The 20,888-nt window shown below is 29.9% G+C and overlaps 4 protein-coding genes across 9 annotated transcripts in view; 2 read left to right on the top strand and 2 right to left on the bottom strand.

Moving 5' to 3' along the window:
* LOC126856632 (uncharacterized) overlaps positions 1-2,492 on the bottom strand; it is a 70,927-nt gene extending 68,435 nt beyond the window's left edge. For all 4 annotated transcript variants that reach the window (XM_050605322.1, XM_050605324.1, XM_050605323.1 and 1 more), the window contains exons 1-2: positions 1,863-2,492; positions 29-184 (exon numbers count right to left, since the gene is read on the bottom strand). In XM_050605322.1, the coding sequence (XP_050461279.1) occupies positions 29-184; positions 1,863-2,000 (294 nt within the window). In that variant the 5' untranslated portion in view covers positions 2,001-2,492. The remainder of the gene's footprint in view (positions 1-28; positions 185-1,862) is intronic.
* LOC126856657 (putative nuclease HARBI1) overlaps positions 1-20,888 on the top strand; it is a 95,069-nt gene that overhangs the window by 23,232 nt on the left and 50,949 nt on the right. The window lies entirely within an intron of this gene.
* LOC126856675 (brain protein I3) lies at positions 4,518-5,682 on the bottom strand. Its single transcript, XM_050605408.1, has 3 exons — positions 5,463-5,682; positions 4,934-5,085; positions 4,518-4,848 (listed from the first exon to the last, which is right to left on the bottom strand). Exons 1-3 carry the CDS (start codon positions 5,527-5,529, stop codon positions 4,717-4,719), a joined length of 351 nt encoding a protein of 116 aa, XP_050461365.1. The 5' UTR covers positions 5,530-5,682; the 3' UTR covers positions 4,518-4,716.
* LOC126856670 (serine/arginine-rich splicing factor 2) lies at positions 7,832-14,605 on the top strand. 3 transcript variants are annotated; one of them, XR_007688389.1, is made up of 6 exons: positions 7,832-8,161; positions 9,040-9,183; positions 10,331-10,528; positions 10,641-10,732; positions 13,940-14,137; positions 14,428-14,605. XR_007688389.1 is itself a non-coding variant. In XM_050605402.1 (4 exons), the coding sequence occupies exons 1-4, from the start codon at positions 7,980-7,982 to the stop codon at positions 10,645-10,647; spliced, it is 531 nt and encodes a 176-aa protein (XP_050461359.1). In that variant the 5' UTR covers positions 7,832-7,979; the 3' UTR covers positions 10,648-11,981. The 3 variants fall into 3 exon arrangements, 1 of the variants encoding a protein (XP_050461359.1); XR_007688388.1 differs by lacking the exon at positions 14,428-14,605 and having other exon boundaries at positions 13,940-14,149; XM_050605402.1 differs by lacking the exons at positions 13,940-14,137; positions 14,428-14,605 and having other exon boundaries at positions 10,641-11,981.

Consider the following 20,888-nt stretch of genomic DNA (forward strand, 5'->3'; position numbering starts at 1 on the left):
ATATATAATTTATTTAGTTCCTCCATACCTGCTCATCAGAAAATGACAATTGCTTGGCATAATCCAGGTACTGTTTAAGTATAATGTCAGACTTTTGCGACACTTCTCGAAAGTTGTGCAGTACATCCAATTTATATACACACCGATGGCAGATAATTGATGGTAAAGTATCGCCATCTTTTACCTTATCAAAAATATTTAATATGTTAAACTAGTCAATATTAAGTTTATATATATATATATATATATATATATATATATATATATATATTCTATGATAAAATTTTTCTTATAATAAAACTATTTATAATTATTTTATAGTTAAATAAAAATCTATTAATGACAATTATATAAAACATGATAAAGGAATTTGATTAGTACATAAATCTTCAAACTATATATTCTACTAAATAAAATATCAAATGGAAATTTTCAATATAAAGTGAATCTTTAGATGAAGAGGAAGAGAGAAAAGGAGAGGGAGAAGGAGAGAGAGAGAAAGAGAAAGCATTTGCTTATATAAAAATATTAAATCTTCCTCCTATATAAATATATATATATATATATATATATATATATATATATATATACACACACACACACACACGCGCACAACACGCACCGCACACACGCACACACACACACGCGCTCGCGCACACACACGCATATATATATATATATATATATATTATATATACACAAAATTGTATAATATCCCACATAGCACAGAATATTTCAGCAATATTGCTGCAATATTGCAAAATTACAGCAACATTGCAACAATATCATCGTAATATTAGTTGCTTTCCATTTGCACTTAAGTGATAATGAGTCACTCAGTTATGTGTGTATTTTATATTCAGATAAAATGTCAATTGTTCAATGAGTAAAAGGAACGCGCAAGTGATAATGCAGGTTCATAACCTTACTTTTGTATGTGAGTCTATTAGACTCACTAAAGCACATGGTCTCAATCGTGTGCAGAAACTCAGTTAAATCTCACTTTCTCAGCCTCAAAAAGAATGCATTTAACTGAGTTATGACGTCATAAATGAAAATTATCTGAGTTTTGATATAAATGGAAAGCAACTATTATTATTACAATGTTCTGTGTTATGTGGGATATAATGCATAATAATATATAACACAATGTACCATAATATACATAAATAAATTACACAATATAATTTATGTATAAATTATATATATATATAATAAAACTTTTGTGCCACATGCTCCTTAACTAGTTTGCCTTGATGAATTGATATCTCTAATAAATGAAAAAGATGTTAAAGATAAGTAGCGCGGATACATACAGCGATATGACAACGAAATTCGCGTGTGAAACATGATAACAGGACACCCAAATAAGGTGCCGCTGTCTCCCCCTCTCAATGACTCCGACGCGAGTTCCACGTCTCATTCGCGCGCAGGGACGCAGGGCTTATCACTGCCATTTTAAATACCGTTGCTCTCCGCTTGTCGGCTTATCTCGCGAATACATCTCTTGCCAACTTTCTCTCGTGGCACGCGCACGCACGTATGTACGCGCACACATACACATCTATCCGCGTACACACATGTATCCGCATTGACGTGATCACGGGTGTGAGTGGGTTCGCGAGCGCGAAGACGTGCGGGCTAAAGAGAAATAGAAAGGAATAGACTGAGACTCACAGTAGAGTCCACGAATGTGTGTGTGCATGGTGCGCGTGCGCGCGCGCGCGCGAGAGAGAGAGAGAGAGAGAGCACAGCGATGATGGAAACTACGCAGACAGAGAGACGCATCACGAATGACGAGAGTCTCTCTCTTCTCCCCCCGTCCCAAGAAAAGTTGAACAATTGTCAATTGTGACACTTACTGTGATTGACAAGCATGCTAATATCTTTTCGGCGAAACTTCGCTGAATGCCCTCCTCCTCGAATATGGAACATTTGACACCGTCCGGGGATAAACAAAGGCGACACAGCTCATAGAACTTCTGCGGTACATCGAACATAATTGCGAGCTACTCCGGCTTGCCTGAGGCTCACGTAAAGCGCGAATCATCAAGAGATGCTCCTTCTATCAGCGGCCGATGTGCTATCTTTCTCCACTGCCACTATATACTCGTGTTGAGCAATCTGAGAATGGGTTTACGCGAATCACTTATCACAGTCACCGCTGTGGTTCATTGTCAGCGGCACAGTACACGCACTGTCGTGTATCACGTGATACAAAGATGGCGAGTCTCATGGAAAATATTAGTAGAAAGTACTAGAGTAAATAGGCGCATTCTGCAGAACAAACTAGAGTCCCTATAGTAAGATTCTGAACAGAGTTGTTATCCTTCCTATTGGTGTTGACGAAATATGGCGGAACCAATAAGTATCTCGAGTTTGTACTTTACACGATATTACTTAACTGATAGGAATAAAACAATAAGGAAACAGTTTTATTAATATTTTTTTAATTTATCTAACTTATAATAAATATTGAATGCAATATAATATTAAAGGTTAATAAATGATTTTTGTAATAATATGCATAATAATTTTTTTTATATATATTTTATTTTATCTCTTATAATATTATAAGTTACTTACTTGTTTTAACTCTTTGGGGCACGGTGGGATTAAAAGTGTCCCACCTTTTTGATGGACCGTAATGCATGGTGGGACATTTTTAATCCCACCTCGAAATTTTGCAATAGCTGCATGTGTATAGGTTTATATTTCGTCTTATTTACGTAAAGCAGTTGGTAATATATTCATCCAATGTTACAAATGTATGCACTTATGTTGGCAACTTTCAACATGCTAATACCGGTTCAACAATTATTGTAAGCGGAAGGTTTATTGCGATAATATTTTTTCCTGGTTTTATGTGAAAAATCGTAGAGGTAAGTTAATTTATATAAAAATTAGTTCTATATAAACAAGTGAAGTGTTTTATAATAAAACTAAAGATTAAATTTGTTTGCAAATGATGAAAGTATGGTGGGATTTTATTCGTCCCACCATGCAACTTGGGGAGTAATACAAAAAAACATATTTTTGTTTATTGTTTATGTTTTAATATTCTTAAAACTATAAATGTGATTTGAATATAGTGTACCGTTCATGTAGTACCATTCATGAACCTATGTGGCACAGTGGGACTATATGAGTCCCGCCCTCTAACAACAAATTCGTTTAAATAATTATTATTTTGTTATTATTATTATGTTATTTATATTTATATTTATGTTATTTTATATTATTTTGTTACATTATGTGATACCTTTATTAATAAAAATATAACAATTTTGTTTGATTTAAAACGCAATAAAATTCCTGTGCAACATGGGTCTATTTTATGACCTGAATTCCTGTGCCGCAAAGAGTTAATTTGTTTATGTTGTATTATAATTATTATAATATTCACAATATTTTTACAGTATCATTATGTTTTTTTTTCTTCATAAATGACTTTTTATCATATATAGGTTAAGTTATATTATTTAAAAATTGTTATTTGTGCAAAAATAAAACTATAAAATTTAATTAATATTTAAGAAATTTGTTGTGCCATAATATTTACATCAAAATAATCTTTGCAGCAATAAAAAGGTTCAGTCAACGATTTATAAGTATATATATGATAAACTACTAATATATAACAATATAACTACTATATAATTATGTAATATAGTAATAACATAATCAATTAATTTTAGTATTTTTAAGTTCTTTTATATTGTTATAATAATTGTACTTCAAATATTAATATTTTCTATGTTTTTAAAACTTAGTTTTTTGGAATGATAAAAAAAATCGAGAATGAATATTATATATCTTTATTTACTGAGCTTTTAACAAAAATATAACAATAATCTTCCAATGGAATTATTTTGCATTGTTTGCAATTTTTCTATACGGGTTTTCACAAAATTTATTAAATAAATGCAATTTTAGTGAAATCTGCTGAGTAAAATTTTTAATAAATTTTTCTGCATTTTTCTTAATTTTTTTAAATTAAAATATTAATAAAATAGCAATTAAAAAGAATAAATAAAAAAAATAATAAATTAAGAATAATAAAAAAAAATAAATTAAAAAGAATAAATTAAGATTTCAGTGTCATGTAATTCATGACTATTCCAGTATAATTTTATTATTTTTGTAACATCTTTCTATTATGGAAAATATATAATTAATAATTAATATATTAAAAACTATAAATTAACACATGTATATGTGTTAATTTACATGTATATGTGTTTGTAAAATTATATATAAATGTTAGTTTTGCAAAGCTATTTATTTAACAATATTACTGAAACTTATTCTATTTACATATTGATATATCTATATGCATACACAGATATGACTATATTATTGCAATTTAATTTTTCAATTTAATACGAAAGTACATTGTTATATAAAAGAAAAATAAATTAGTAAATCAAGATTAAATAATAAGTATGTATCTAACAAGATATACTTAAATATCCAAAATTTTGTTCACATAAAAAAAGCATTTAAAACAAAAAATATTTAAAAATCATTTTATTTTTTATTCATTTAAAATACTTTTTACACAAATCTATTAAACTTATTTTACTATAAAAATATATTCTTAACATTAAATCCTTATCACTCAATATTAATTGTTTTTTAAACATCATTTGCTTTAAATGTACCTAAAATGAAATTATTTTTTGTATACAAATATATACTTTCTTTTATTTTTAGTCAACCAAAATAAGCTCCACAATTCGAGCAGCGTTTTGTCTTTAGCAGCATACAGCAAATAATTCCGAAGGGAAAAAAGAGTATCGCACACAGTAGGCCAAAACATGTATAATCGTCTTCCATCACACCTACCTGTTATGTGTTGAATATCAATTTTTTGACTTTGTAGCATGTGTAGACAAATACAATATTTAAATAATAAAAAATCAATGCATACTCTGCATGCAGGACAGCCGCCAACTAGAATAATTTCTGGAACAATGATTGCTGTAGAGTGCACAGAACCATATGATGGTACATGGTTTTCTTGATAGCCAGTATCAGTATTATTAGGATAATATCCAGGAGGTGGTTGATATGGTACATTCACTAATAATAAAAATTTATAATAAACAATATATGAAAACAAGCAATGCTTTGCACATAAACATGCTTTCATATTTCTCTTTTTCTTCTTTTAATAAACATTCTTTTAATAAACATTATTTTTTATAATTTCACAAAAAATTTACATGTTACATCTGTAACAATTTTTTTATTTTTGACTTATTTATAATTAGACCTAGTCATTTCTTTATTATAAGTTGTGTAGTATTTTCAATCAGTTCCAAAAATAACTTAAAAAAATATCAATAAAATAAGAACAATTATTTATACATTATTACGGAAGACTGTGTCATCTCAAAATGTAACAAACAGAAAAATATTTTTGTAAGAAGCAATCTAACCTAAAAATTAGAACACACCTGCCGGAGCCGTTGCGATGGAATACGGCGGCGGCTTTTCGAGTGCATTTAATGGTTGATTCTCCATAATCAATTCTCTAACTTTTAAAAGTTTTATTTCACGCAGCAAATATATGTAGTACGCTCCATAATCTACAGCTTCTGTGGATTATCGATTATTTTAGATTATTTGAGGAATTGCAATCATGACTTTTTTTACTTTTTTTGCAATAATGCATCGTTTGCAATCCAGGGTTGCGTTCCGTTTTACGCATAGAGCGCATAGATCGCTTGGAAATCTATAATATATGTTACGTGAACTATAGATTTTCAAACGATGTATGCGCTCAATGCGTGAAACGGAACGCACCCAAGGATAGTAAAGCGAGGAGCACACACTTTTGCATAAGCGCATAATCATAAACATAAAGAAATTGATTGGTCCACAAATATATGCATAAGGAAATAAACCAATCAATTTCCTTATGCTTATAGTTATGCGCTTATGCAAAAGTGTGTGCTTCCCACTTAAAGCGGGGAACACACACTTTTGCATAAGCGCATAGCCATAAGCATAAAGAAATTGATCCACAAATTGGTCCACAAACATATGCCTAACGAAATGAACCAATCAATTTCCTTATACGTATGGCTATGCGCTTATGCAAAAGTGTGCTTCCCGCTTAAAGCGCATAATCATAAACATAAAGAAATTGATTGGTCCACAAATATATGCATAAGGAAATGAACCAATCAATTTCCTTATGCTTATTGTTATGCGCTTATGCAAAAGTGTGTGCTCCCCGCTTCATTCTTCTCAACTGAATGCGATGTTGCCATATTTTCACAGTGAATTTCGCACCATATCGGATGATATGATCAATTTCATCGAATTATTCATAATATCTTGTTAATCAGTCAGTACTTGTTAAATATTATTTACTCAAATATTTCCTCTATATATAAACTACTCTTTTGTAAATTTTAAATAAATTCTGAATATTATTTCCATTTGTTTTGGCCATTTGAATCGAAGTGGTCACATAAAATTTTCCATAAAATCACGGGTTAATTCACTGTAAATTAAAATCCTCATAACTTTTAATCGCTTCAGTGAATTGACTCAGAATTTTCTTATAAATTTCTGAACATATGTAAGAACATTTTGTTTAAATTCCTAATATTTCAAAAATAGGTACAAAACATCCTTAAAAATTAAACTGATAAAAATAAATATTATGGCTCCTACATAGGATACAGAACACGGCAACGCTTGTTACGTTGCCGCATCATCTTATGTGTAGGAACCATAACACATTTTTAATTTTGTTCTAGCCGCGCTTTACAATCTTTATATTTGCTTGTAACAGAAATTTGAATATGAGATAGATACGTCATGTAGCGGTAAACGAACGAACTATAACTTGATAAACATATATTAAAATTGATTGCGATTCTGTTATTGTTTTATAATAACAGACCATGCTGGTGTTTCTGCTGTTATCTTTTGAGATGCCAAAACATGCTTAATTTTTGTAGCATTTCTGCTATAAAAAATTAAGCATGCTTGCAGAATTCGATTTCTGACGATATTCTGTCGATGTAACATGTTATGTTCAATTTTTATTTAATTTCTATTGATATTGTGTCAACATGCAATGCTTAAAATCTAATATTTTTATTTGAGAATTTCTGCTTAAATTCTGCACTTTTTATATCATATCATGACATAGAGACTGTTTGTTTTTTGCTGTATTTTTGTCAACATTAAAACGGCACATCATGCTCAATTGCTGTCGGAATTCTGTTAACATAATAGGTAGTGCACAATTTGCAATACAGACTTGACTATCCGGGAATGTGCGCAGTACATTGAATGCGATCTATGATCTCAATGCATGAAACGGAACGAACCCCTATTATGGCCGTGTTCCAAAATTCATTACCAGTACTGGAAATCTATGGCTACGGTCGGGAAGACGCTAGAAATGCTTCGAAGCATTACATTAACCAATCAGAATAAAGAAATCTTTGTTCTTTTTGTCCTGATTGGCCAATCAAATGCTTCGAAGCATTTCTAGCATCTTCCCGACCGCAGCCTATAATATTATACGTTACGTGAACTATAGGTTTTCAGTATTGGCAAGTGAATTTTGGAATACAGTTTATACTATATGTACATCTGGACTAATCGTTTTGTTAATAATCGATGTTGATTTGTTGGTTCTGTAAAATAAGAGCCAATCACATTCGATTGCTACTAAACGGTTTTCTCTGCTAAAAACACGGTCAAAGGCTGCGTTCCGATATTCACTGCTAATACTGAAAATCTATAGTATATGTTAGCGTAAACTATATGTTCTCGGTAATATCGAAATGCAGCCGAGCTGCCGAGCCGAGGAGTAACCGAAGCAGTCGCCATATTCTTGTTGCTGGTCCTCGGAGCATCGTCGTTTGGATTAGAACAAAATTGATTCGTAATAAATTCATCAGAAATCTTGTCTATCTAATCGCGAGGAATAAATTCGTGAAAGGAAGATGAGTTATGGTAGACCGCCGCCCCGCATTGACGGGATGGTCTCTCTGAAAGTCGACAATCTTACGTACAGGACAACGCCGGAAGATCTTAGGCGCGTGTTTGAGCGCTGTGGTGAAGTCGGCGATATTTACATCCCTCGTGATCGCTTCACGCGCGAAAGTCGCGGTTTCGCATTTGTCAGGTGAGCTTAAATATTACAACGATTGATAACCGTGAATACGTCATGTCGAATATATATTTAACAACCGTTAGGATCTTAAATATATGGACGCGGTTGATAATTGTGCTGACGTCATGACATGAGAGCACAGCAGATCAATTATACTGTATGACTAAAATTTAGCCGCGCCGATATACAAACTGGATAAGTTAAAATAAAGTTTTTCAAAAAAAGTAAACAGTCCTCAGTAAACTCGGTAAAAAAGATAAAAATAGTTTTATAATTTTTTACACGAAAACTGCAATTTTTTATTATGTAACTACAACTTTTTAAATTATTTCTCTGTAACTCTTATGCTTAATTACACGATTTGGGCCATGTTTGTAATTCTTTATAAATTTACATAGACAGTTGGAATTTTTTTACAATTATATTATATATAGTTTAGTTATTATATCTACAACTTATACAAAATTAAAATAAAATAATAAAGGCTCTTACAAATATATCGTAAAGGGAATGTAAGAGCCTTATATAATTTAATTAATAATTTTATAATTAAATTATATTAACATCAAGAAGCAATAGACTTACAACAAAAAACATGTTTACAACTTCTACAAATTTTTACATTATAAAAATATTCGTAAAAAGTTGTAAAGAATTTATAAATATATTTTACAACTCATTACAGCTTACTCTGACTTATCATGATTTCCTACAATTTCCACAAATTTGTAGAAAATTGTGATTTATTGAAAATTTTAATTTTTTATAGAAATTGCAAAATTTTTTTACCAGGAACTGTTACCAACGAATTTAATTACATTAAAAGAAGAAATTCTAAAAATATTTAAAAAAACATAAATCACAAATACTTTATATATCTCTTTTGATAGATTTTATGATAAGCGTGATGCGGAAGATGCATTAGATGCTATGGATGGAAGGCTGTTGGATGGCAGGGAACTCCGAGTTCAAATGGCACGTTATGGACGTCCGACATCTCCTCATCGAAGTCGCGGAAGTCGTCGTCGTGGAAGGTAAGTTATTATCATTTTAGATACATACTTTAACAGAGTATCTATTTCTTGGAAAAGCATAGAAAACCTAGAATTCTCAGGGAATGATTTAATATCTGGAGAAATCAAGAATTCTCAGGAAATTTTTAAAAAATTTCCTTTTTATAATTTTGTTTTTATATTGTAAATAATTTTCAATCCCCTAATAAGCCAGGTTGTGTTTAAAATATATTATAAATACATTTCTATCTGTGCTTATATATTCAATGGCTTAACAAAATATTGAATATATAGTACATATTCTTTATTTTAATTTTTAGCGATGAAAAAAGAAAATGTTATGCAAATTAAAAATTATTATTTTAGGAAGCTATTCAGCTTTTTTTCAATACATTTATAAATTTAGCACTTGAAACTTACGTGGATTTTTTCTTTTTTTTTTTTCTTTTGTATGAGTAAAAAGCATTAGAAAACATGTACAATAATAAATTTATTTTAGGAAATTGCGTAAAAAAAATCCTGTTTTAAATATACTATAGCTATCGCATCTCCTAAACAAAATTCTTTCTGAGTGAGATTTGAAGTTTAGAGAATGATGAATAAAGCTATATTACATAAATATCAGTTTTGAGTAAATTAATGATTTTATTTTAGAGATATATAAAATTTTATATTGATTAAATCTTATCGGATAATACCATAAATAAATAATACCATCTTATTGTATAATCAATTAATTTTAAAAGACGATAATATTCAGTGTCTTAATTTATAAAATTTTTGCCATTTTTACTTTTTTATTGATAAAAAAATAATATGAATAAAAATAATATTATGTAAAAGAACAATATTATTGATAATGATGGATAAGAAGATAGTCTCAATATAAGTTAAAGGATAGATAAATGAAACAAACATACATACAGAGACACCACTATATAATATAATTTTTTGAAAGCTTGAATATTGTAAAGATTATAAAACAAATTATAAAAATTATAAAAATATGCTTCATAGTAATGTTCTCATGTCTTTGTCATTTTATTAATATTATAAGCTAATATAAGCTAATAGAGATAGAGATAAAACAATTTATACAATTATAAATTCCAACATACAGTTATTTTTTTGTATATGAACAAATTTTAATATTTGAACGCTTTTATAGGTCACGTAGTAGAAGTAGAGATCGCAGACGTTCTCGATCTCGATCCCGCAGTAGATCACGTAGCCGCGATAGAGATCGCAGGCGTTCCTATAGTCGCAGTCGCAGTCGTTCTCGTTCTGATAGTAAAAGCTCGCGCGGAAAATCACGCTCACGTAGCAAGTCGCAGGACAGGCAAAAGGACAGTCGTTCCAAATCTAGGTAAGAATTATTCGGTTAATATCGTTGTTAAAACGAAAAATGATGAAATTTTTGAACAGGAATAAATTATGGGATCATTTGTTATGATTGATCAATTTTTATTTATTTCCAGGGACTGAGCTTGTCCAAGAGCGTATAAGAGGAAAACAATGAATGCGCGCGCATCCAACGAGAGCCGAATAATCTGTGTTGAGATTGCAAAAGGTATTCTATCACCTACTATAGCAACACTCGCACGCTTCATGTTCTTCTATCATTTAAATACATACATGTTATATATATATATATATATATATATATATATATATATATATTTCAATTAATATTACATATTTTCTTTTTTGTGGAGACGCGTTTAATTTCTGCCCTATAATACGTGTATTTTTTTCACATGCTTTCCTTTTATTCGCGTTATGACGTTTTCGTTATGCAACTATCATAAACTCACGTTTCTTGAATAATCAATAAATTAATCAATAAATTCTGCTCATATAAGTGATGATTTAATTTTTGATTGTACTCTGTAATTCAACATCATTTTAATTGATAAATTTTATGATGTTAGATTTATGCGTTACGTTTGTCGTGAAACCTACAAAGTTACATATAGCGTTTATTTTTCATTGACATTAATATTGCAAAATGGAAAGCCTTTGAAGCCCCTATTATGATTTAGTCTTCTATTTTCTAAATATTCTCTATCATATTTCAAATATTCTCTAGCATATAATGTCTAGTAAAACTTTTATACACTTTTAAACAATGTTGACAAACATTGCAAATAAAGTTTATTTGAAAACTCTTCAGACTTACCATAACTATCGTATCTTATAAACAAATCTCATTTTGAGTGAAATTTGAAATTTGGAAAGTGGTGAATAAAATTATTACATAGATATTAATTATGAGTCAAATTAATGATGTTATTTTAGAGATACATTAACTTAATATCGACTAAACCATCGACTTGCCATCTTGTCTTATTGAATAATCAATTAGTTTCGTAATTAGTATGATAATATTCAGTATATAATTTATGAAATTTGCTCTTTTACTTTCTTTTATTGATAAAATAACAATATTATTGAAAATAATGGATAAGAACATAATCTCTATATAATCAAAGAGACAGATAAATAAAACAAACTGCATACAATACTGCATACAATTAAACTTGAATATTGCAGTAATTTATAAAAACTAAAAAAAATATGCTTTATAATGTTTTCATTGCTTAAGAATGTTTTTGTCAACAATGTCTTTAGGTGTGTAATATACTAAATTCAAGGAAAATATTTTAACACTTGAAGATCAATTAAAATTTTTAGGTTTATTCTCATGCACGACAATATATTTTTAGAAGTAAGTTTTGCGTTGATAGGCAATCGTTCATGTAAATCCGCATATCGTAGATTCATTTGTAATAAAGCGCAATGGATTGCAGAAAACAGAACTGTCTACGTATTTCTTGTTTTTCCTTTATGAATTATAATATGTAATATTCTTGATCTGTCTAGGTTATTGTTCATCAAAAAACTTATGGCTATATATAATATGTAAATGCTAAATTATACACAAAATAGTTGTGTATCACAAAATAGTTTTTACTAGAATGGAAATCTTTCTCAAATATTTTTAAGTTATAGTTGAGTAAATATTTATTCAGCTATACTAATGAGAAAAATAATTATGAAAATTCTTATTTTAGGCCTGTGTTAATTACCAAATATACCGTCTGTTCAGAAGAAAAAGGAGACTGATTTTATGTACTATTCGCAATCTTTTCCTTACTAATCATCGTGTTTCATGTAGAATGAAAATGAGACTCACAGTTAGTACACAAGATTCTTTATGATGGTTAGGGAGAAGAAAGTTGCGAATCGTTTGCGTTGTTTAAATTTGTGGCGGGCCCCTTTGGTATTTCATCGTTTTCAAGCGACTCTTGGTTTTCACGAAATCGTATACATCACTTAAACATTTTATATGACAAAGACGAACCGTAAACAATTTTCATAATTTTAAATATTTTTGTGTTTTGCCAAGTTTGGCAAATTTAATTATTGTTCGTTGCTCTATTGACACAATAAAAAAATAACAAATTTTAACTGCACATTGATCAATTTCAAACCGGCTATTAATAAACTAGGCTGTCTATTGCGCTATTTATCTGGAATCTTATAGTATCACTTCTCAAAAATATGTCTAATAAACAATTAGACATATTCTTGAGAAGTGATACTATAAGATTCCAGATAAATAACGCCACTTGTACTATGTACAGAAAATTAGTCTTTTTTTTCCGGACAGATGGTGTATGTTTAGTTAAAACAAAAAAATAATACAATTTCTTTTTTTTGTACTAGGCATAAATTTTTTAGCTTATATGTATATAAGTAAAAAAAATATTTTTTGTTTGTTTAGTACGTACAATAATTTTACTTTTTCTGTATAAGCAGTATGTAAGCAAAGAATATTTTTTTTAAGACCACTTAAAGAGATCCTGATATCTTTTGCTCAATATACACATACACACACACACACAATCGCGCGCGCACACACACATACACACACTCGCACACATATACATACATATATATATATGCACACACATACATACACATGTATCTATACTTGTGCGAGCGTGTGTGCGTATATAGATATATACAGAGAGATTAAATATATATGTACTGGTATATATTATATATTATTATATTGAAATTATCTATTTGCTAACGATTGGCTAGTTTATTGGAATTTTTTGGAAATCTAGGAAACGGAAGCTCATAGATCCTTGGATTCAAGGGTGATTTGGTGTGAGGTATTGAATTAGTATTTTGCAAAAGACTTAATCGCGTGTATCTTATATAACTGTTGTAGTCAAAATGTGTACAATTAACTATTTTATGTTATACAACATAGCAATATATATATATATATATATAACGATCATGTAAATGTTTTTAAATGAAAAAAATATATAGAATTTATATAAAATAAAAATATAATTCATATAGACTTTTTTGTATGAAAAGTATTATGGATTTAATAGAGTGAGATCATGTGCATACACACACACAAGCGTGCGCAAAATGTTTGTGTTTTATAAATTAATACTTTGTATCATTGCTGTAACGTATGCGATGTATTCCGTATTGTGCTCTTGATACATAGAATCTTGATAGTATGGTCAATCTAATTGTTACACTACAATCAAATCTACATATATTTCACTTATTAATTCGATATTTTGATTGTAATATGTCCCTAATATTCCAATCTGTTTATTCTCTCTCTCTCTTGTTTCCTTATAATCCTTACAATCCTATAAAAAAAAAAACTACCACTACTCTCATACACGGATGTGATGCATATATTTTATGATGACTAAGTTGTTATTTTATGGTGCCACAGGCGGTGGAAAGGAGTGGCGTGGCGCGGGTGTAGCCGATGATGGGGTAGCTGAGAGTAAGCAGTAAGCCGAGTAGCAGGGGGCTGTAAGCAGTTTGCAGTAGCGAAAAAGAGAGCGGTGTTGATGGTGCGGTGCGATGCGGTGCGGTGTGGTGCGGTGTGATCCGATCTGATGCACTCCGATAATCGAGTGATCCGATGGTTCGTTCAAGGCGGGTTTGCGAAAAATCAGGGGAAAAATAGTGGGAAGTACACATACATATACAGAACATACATATATACATACGCGCGCGCGCGCGCGCGCGCCACACACACACACACACGCATACATATGCATATGCATATATGCATACATATATACATGCATACATGCATACATGACACACACACACACATATGCATATATGTATGTACATATGTATGGATGTATGTATAAATGAGAAAAGTAGACAAAGGATAGATTCAGATGATAATTTATTTACTTTATTAAGAAATATTGCGAGACTGCTGTTGGCTTCTTGGAGCATCCGGGATGCGACATTGGATTTAAACAACGCGCAGTAAACCATTACCAGATACGAGAAAAGAACTGGCTAATTTATAGAACATCATGTTCTCTGATTGATCATCGTAAACGGAAACATGTGACCCAATCACATGTAAATTATGGTAAATCACAATACACACATCATTTGAGCATTTATATTTAACAATTCATGAACGAATAATAGGGAAAAATTTACTTGATCCAGCCTAAAATAATTTATTTAGACAAGAAATCTTAATTTTCGCGAGATTAGCTACTCTCACAATGTACTGTTTATTTTGTGAGATACAACTTGTTATAAAAAATATAATATATTTCACACATATACATATATTACTATATTATTGATAAATTAAATGCATTAGCTTCATGAATGATAAATACAAAAATAGATAGATCAACAAAAAGAAAGTGAAAAAAGAGTAAGTCAATTTCAACAATTTTTTATATTATAATTTTTGTATTTCTATATATATATATATATATATATATATATATATATATATATATATATATATATATATATATATACAAGAATCACCCGTTGTATGCGGGTAGAGCAGATAAAACTGAGGAGAAAAGTCCTGTAACAATTTTTTCTATAACGTTTAATAAGAGAGTTATTGAATAAAGTTTGGCCAATCATCGCTGATCTTTAGCCGGGCGCACGTCAGTGAGGCGCTGTAAACAGCTGAGCGCTCACGTACACTTGCAGGCGCGTGGCTCATTGACGTGCGTCCAGTTAAAAGTCGGCACTGAATTGCCAGACACACTCAATAATAACTCTTTCATTAAGCATTATACAAAAAAATGATAAAGGACTTTTCGACTCAGTTTGATCTGCTCTATCTGCACACGAGTTTTGTCTCCATTAATCTGGGACATCTTGTATATGTATATATATATATATATATATATATATATATATATATATATATATATATATACTATATATACATATGTATATATATATATATATATATATATATATATATATATATACATACATATATACATACATACACGCACACGCGCACACACACACAAATATATATATATATATATATATATATATATATATATATATATATATATAATTATGAATTAAAGTTTTGTTTGTTGAATGATATCTTCACCGTTTTCAGTCTTTGCAAACATTTCAAAATGTCTTGGAGAGCCAATTATCTGTAAGGTTGCTGTCTATCTGTGATATTGCCAACAATTGTTGAAGTAGCTAAGTTTGAAACGCTAGGAACAAAGTGCATTGTGTTTGTTGTGTTAAACTAATCTGAATTTTAATTTAAAAAAACAGCAAATTGATGGCATCGTGTTAACACCGATTTGCTACCCGCAAACTCTCGCAGTAAGAAAATCTCTCAGTAACTTGGCAATAACTCGTTATCATTGATTTGTCTTTCACGATTAGCAACATATTGACAATTTTTAGACGTTATATAAAAGATATTAATATATTTTAAATTATTCCATGACGTGTTCTTGATAAATATGTTTTTTAATGACATTAAATAAATAATAAATTAATAAAATTTAAATAATTTAAATAATTCATAAAATTCTAGATACATAAAATAATTCATAAAACACTAGATTTTATTTATATGGAAATTAGGTTTCTATTTTGTATCTCAAGTAGATGTAATAAAACAATGATTTTGTGATTATCTGTTCATTTTCAAACAATTAGTTCAAAATCTAAAATCTCTTTTATTGAGATTGTATCAGAAATCAAGCTGATAGAAAAATATATCACATTTTTAATATCATTAGTTGTATTTTATAGATTTTACATATTCTCATGAAAAGAACTTGGATAGAGCACATAATGCGGTTATATAATGATAAGCGAACAAACTTTTATATATTAAATCTCTAGAGTTATATGCTGTTTTTTTGTCTTAAATGTATAATAATTTCATATTTTTAATATTTTGACAATGAGCTACGATTAAAAAAGGAATATGTCTTAAGTAAACAGAAGTGTTTTAAGCACAACGTAGATTGATGAAATTTAGTAGGATTATTCATTTCGGTTCCAGAATCGTGTTGAAAAAAGAATTTTTAGCTTAAAAAGTAACTTTTTTATAAGAAAAAATTTTTTTAGGAACTTTTATTTCAATCTAAAACAAAATTTTCACAAAGTTTCATCAAAATCGGAGCTAAGCTCTTTTTGCAAATTTTTTGCAATCTTTTTATAACTTTATATACAGGGTGTCCTAGACCACGCGTACACCTCTTTTCTTTCAAAAACTAAGCATTTTAGAGAAAAAATGCTTAGTTATGAACAAAAATTCTATGGTTTTGAGGGGAACATAAGATGGTGTTATTGGTTTAACCTTGGATGGCATCGTCAAGGACACCTTTAATTTTTTAAATTCTCCATTTTTTATTGCATATTCTTATAGCTTATGAGAGCTTTCCAAAACACTATAATAAAGTTTTTCATTAAGAATTTTTTGAATTATTTTGTATCTTAATCTGATATATTTTAATATAAAATATAAAATATCTCGAAAATTATTTAGTTTTCGATAATTGTATCGTAATACTTTTATGTACAGAATAATAAGATGAATCAAATGGTGTAAAGAAAAAATAAATAATTGTTATAAAAAAATATATTGCAAATTATTGCATACCTTTTTTTAAAAACAATTATTTTTTGTACATCATTTGATTCATCTTATTATTCTGTACATAAAAGTATTACGATACAATTATCAAAAACTAAATAATTTTCGAGATATTTTATATTTTATATTAAAATATGTCAGATTAAGATACAAAGTAACTCAAAAAATTCTTAATGAAAAAATACTTTATTATAATGTTTTGAAAAACTCTCGAGATAAGCTACAAGAATATGCTATAAAAAATGCGGGGGGGAGGGCTTCCATTAAAAATTTTAAGTTGATCTTGACCTGACTTTGGCAATGCCATCTATGGTCAAATTAATACTGTCATTAAATATGTTTTTTTAAGCCTTACAACTTTTGTCTGAAATATTTTTCTCTAAAATGTAACGTTTACGAGATATTTGAGTGTATCCAGACTTTTGACACACACATACATGCACGCACGCACGCACGCACACACACACACACACACACACACACATATATATATATATATATATATATATATATATATACATATATATACAGAGGGTCCGGAGTCAATTGCATCACCCGTCGTGTGCAGGTAGAGCAGATAAAGCTAAGAAAAAAAGTCCTGCACCATTTTTTTCCGTAACGTTCAATAAAAAAGTTAATATTGAGTGAAGTCTGGACTATCATTGCCGATCCTTAGTTGGACGCACGTGAGCCGCCTGGTAAACGTACGCCACTGTAACAACTGAGCGCTCACACACTGCCCTATATACAGAGTGTCCGGCGTCAATCGCATCACTTGTCGTGTGCAAGTAGAGCAGATAAAACTGAGGAGAAAAGTCCATTTTTTTCTATAACGCTTGATAAAAGAGGTGATAGGTATATATACAGGGCAAAGATTGTACTAACGCTTATGAGCGGGTAGAGCACAGTAAACTGAACAGAAAAGTCCTTTACCATTTTGTCCTATAACGTCTAAGGAATTATTTTTGAGTAAAGTCTGATCAATCATTGCCGATTTTTAGCCGGCCGCACGTCGGTGAGCCGCACTGTAACAGCTTAGCGTTCACGCACGCTACCAGGCGCGCGGTTCATTGACGTGCGTCTGGCGATGATTGATCAGACTTTATTCAATAATAACTCTTTTATTAAGCATTATAGGACCCCTTGCGAAGCCAAACTTTTCGTTGCCGTGCGACACTATGAAGCACACCGCTGTCATACCTAGAACGCCCCATGATCCCGTGTGCTCATTCGCTAATCTTTTTTAATTAATATTTCAATAATTATTGCGAAAATGGCAAAATGGTAAAGGACTTTTCTGTTCAGTTTACTGTGCTCTACCTGCTCACGAGTGTTGTCACAGGTGCTCTGGAATACCTTGTATATAAAGGGTATATCTGAAATGATGCACTAAACTTTAAGAGCATATTCTAGAGGTCAAAATAAGACTTTTTTTTCTACGAACATGGGTCTGCAAATGAATTCTCCTCCGAGCTAGAGGCCCCTAAAGTTTGGGAAAAAAATTAAAAATTGGCTGTATTTCAGAAAAACAAATGGTAGAAGGTTGAAATTTAGTATAGCCCAGTAAATTATGAAATAAAGTAAGCGTCTAAAATGAAAAATTAAAAACGTATATTATGTATTTACATCCGTACCTACACTTGAACTTGTTATTTATGGATTGCTTATTATTTGACCTTGGTTTTGACCTTGGTTTACCTATTTTCCTCTCTTGAGAGATAAATAAATTTGCGTTGCGAATGTTTGGTCAATTTCACACATTTTCGAATTTTAGCTCGGAGGGGGGTTCATTTGCGGACCCATGTTTATAAGAAAAAAAAGTCTTATTTTGACCTCTAGAATACGCTCTTAAAGTTTAATGCATCATTTCAGATACATCCTGTATATACACGGGGTGTCCGGAGTAGATTGCACAACCGGTTGTGTGGAGGTGGAGCAAATAAAACTGAAAGAAGAATAATCCTGTATCATTTTTTTCTATAACGCTTAATAAAGGAGTTATTATTAAGTCTGGCCAATCAGCGTCGATCTTTAACACTTCAGTGACCCGCGCACCTGGTAGTTATGTGCGGCGGAGCGCTCTCGAACACTATCAAGCTTCCGGCTCATCGAAGTGCATTTGACTAAAGATCGGCGATGATAGTCCAGACTTTATTCAATAATAACTCTTTTATTAAGCTTTTATTATGTTATTAAAAAAAATGATACAGGACTTTTCTTCAGTTTTATCTGCTGTACTTGCATCTGACGGATGGTGCGATCGACTCCAGACACCCTGTATGTAATAAATTAAAGGAAGGAATTACGATTATATACAATGATATACAAAACATGATAAACACATTTTTAAATAACTCAAAATAAATATTTTATTTGACAGAAATTGTAAAGAATACCAACATTTGTTGTAAGGATAAGGAAAACTGCCCAAAACCTCACCAACATTCATAAAACAAAAATTACATTAAATTATAAAAATATAAAATTAACATTTAATTTAATAAAATAAAAATTGATTTATGAAAATAAACATTTAATTTAATGAAAAAAATTAATTTAATAAATAAACATTTAATTTAATGAAATAAAAATTAATTTAATAAAATAAAATCTGTTCGATTATAACAATAATAATATTAAAATTAACACGCATATAGCACGCGCGCACACACACACACACACACACACACACACACACACACACACACACACACACACACATATATATATATATATATATATATATATATATATATATACACAGTGTCCCAGAGCACCTGTGACAACGTGAGAGGATAGACCACAATAAACTGAACAGAAAAGTCTTTTACCATTTTTTGATCTGAGTCTTCTTTTCGTTGTTATATGATGTTAAAGTTAGCTAATGTCTCCTGTCTGTACAGCAGAAAGTCATCACGTTACTTCGACTCCCGACGTCCCTCCTTTGTTTTCCGTTGTAGACAGGCGATACAATTTTACAGATATACAATAACAGATATACGAAACGGACTTTATATGGATGTGAAACAAACGTGATAAAAATTATTACAATTTGGTATATTGCATTATATGCATTATATTTACTTATATATAAATATTATATATAATATTTTATTAAATATATATAATAAATATAATAATATTTAATAAATATTATTATAAATTTTATAAATATGTAAACAATTTAATATAAAAAAAATTAAAGATTTTGTTTAAATAGAAGTTAATTTCTATTTTATATCTTAAACAGATAATAATAAACGATTTTTACTTTTTTGGGACAGAAGTCGAAATAAGATGAAAATCAGACATTTATCTGTCAATTTTTTAAAAATCGGTTTAATATCTTGAATTACTCTTTATTATGGGAATTACCCTATATTATGGAAATCATATCACAAATTAAAGTGATAGAAATAATTACAATGTTATTAGCCGCATTTTGCAGCCTTTAAATACGCTCATGACAAAAACTTGAATACGGATATAGATAGTGAGGAGGACGCCGCGTAGCGATAAGCAAATGAATTAATTCGAATACAAGTTCTAAAAGGACTTTATTTGGACGATATAAGACATCTTCAAAATAACATCTTTGGCTAATCTAAAAAATGATGTTTCTTAATTGTCATATCAATTATTAGCTATCGATGAAACAAAAAAAAAATACTCGAAATTTTGATGTCCAAGGTTGCACATCTTATGGATCTAAATATCTAAATATTGATCATTGACGAATGTCTCAAATCTGATG

This window comes from Cataglyphis hispanica, chromosome 19 (genome assembly GCF_021464435.1).
Source record: "Cataglyphis hispanica isolate Lineage 1 chromosome 19, ULB_Chis1_1.0, whole genome shotgun sequence".
NCBI lineage: Eukaryota > Metazoa > Arthropoda > Insecta > Hymenoptera > Formicidae > Cataglyphis > Cataglyphis hispanica.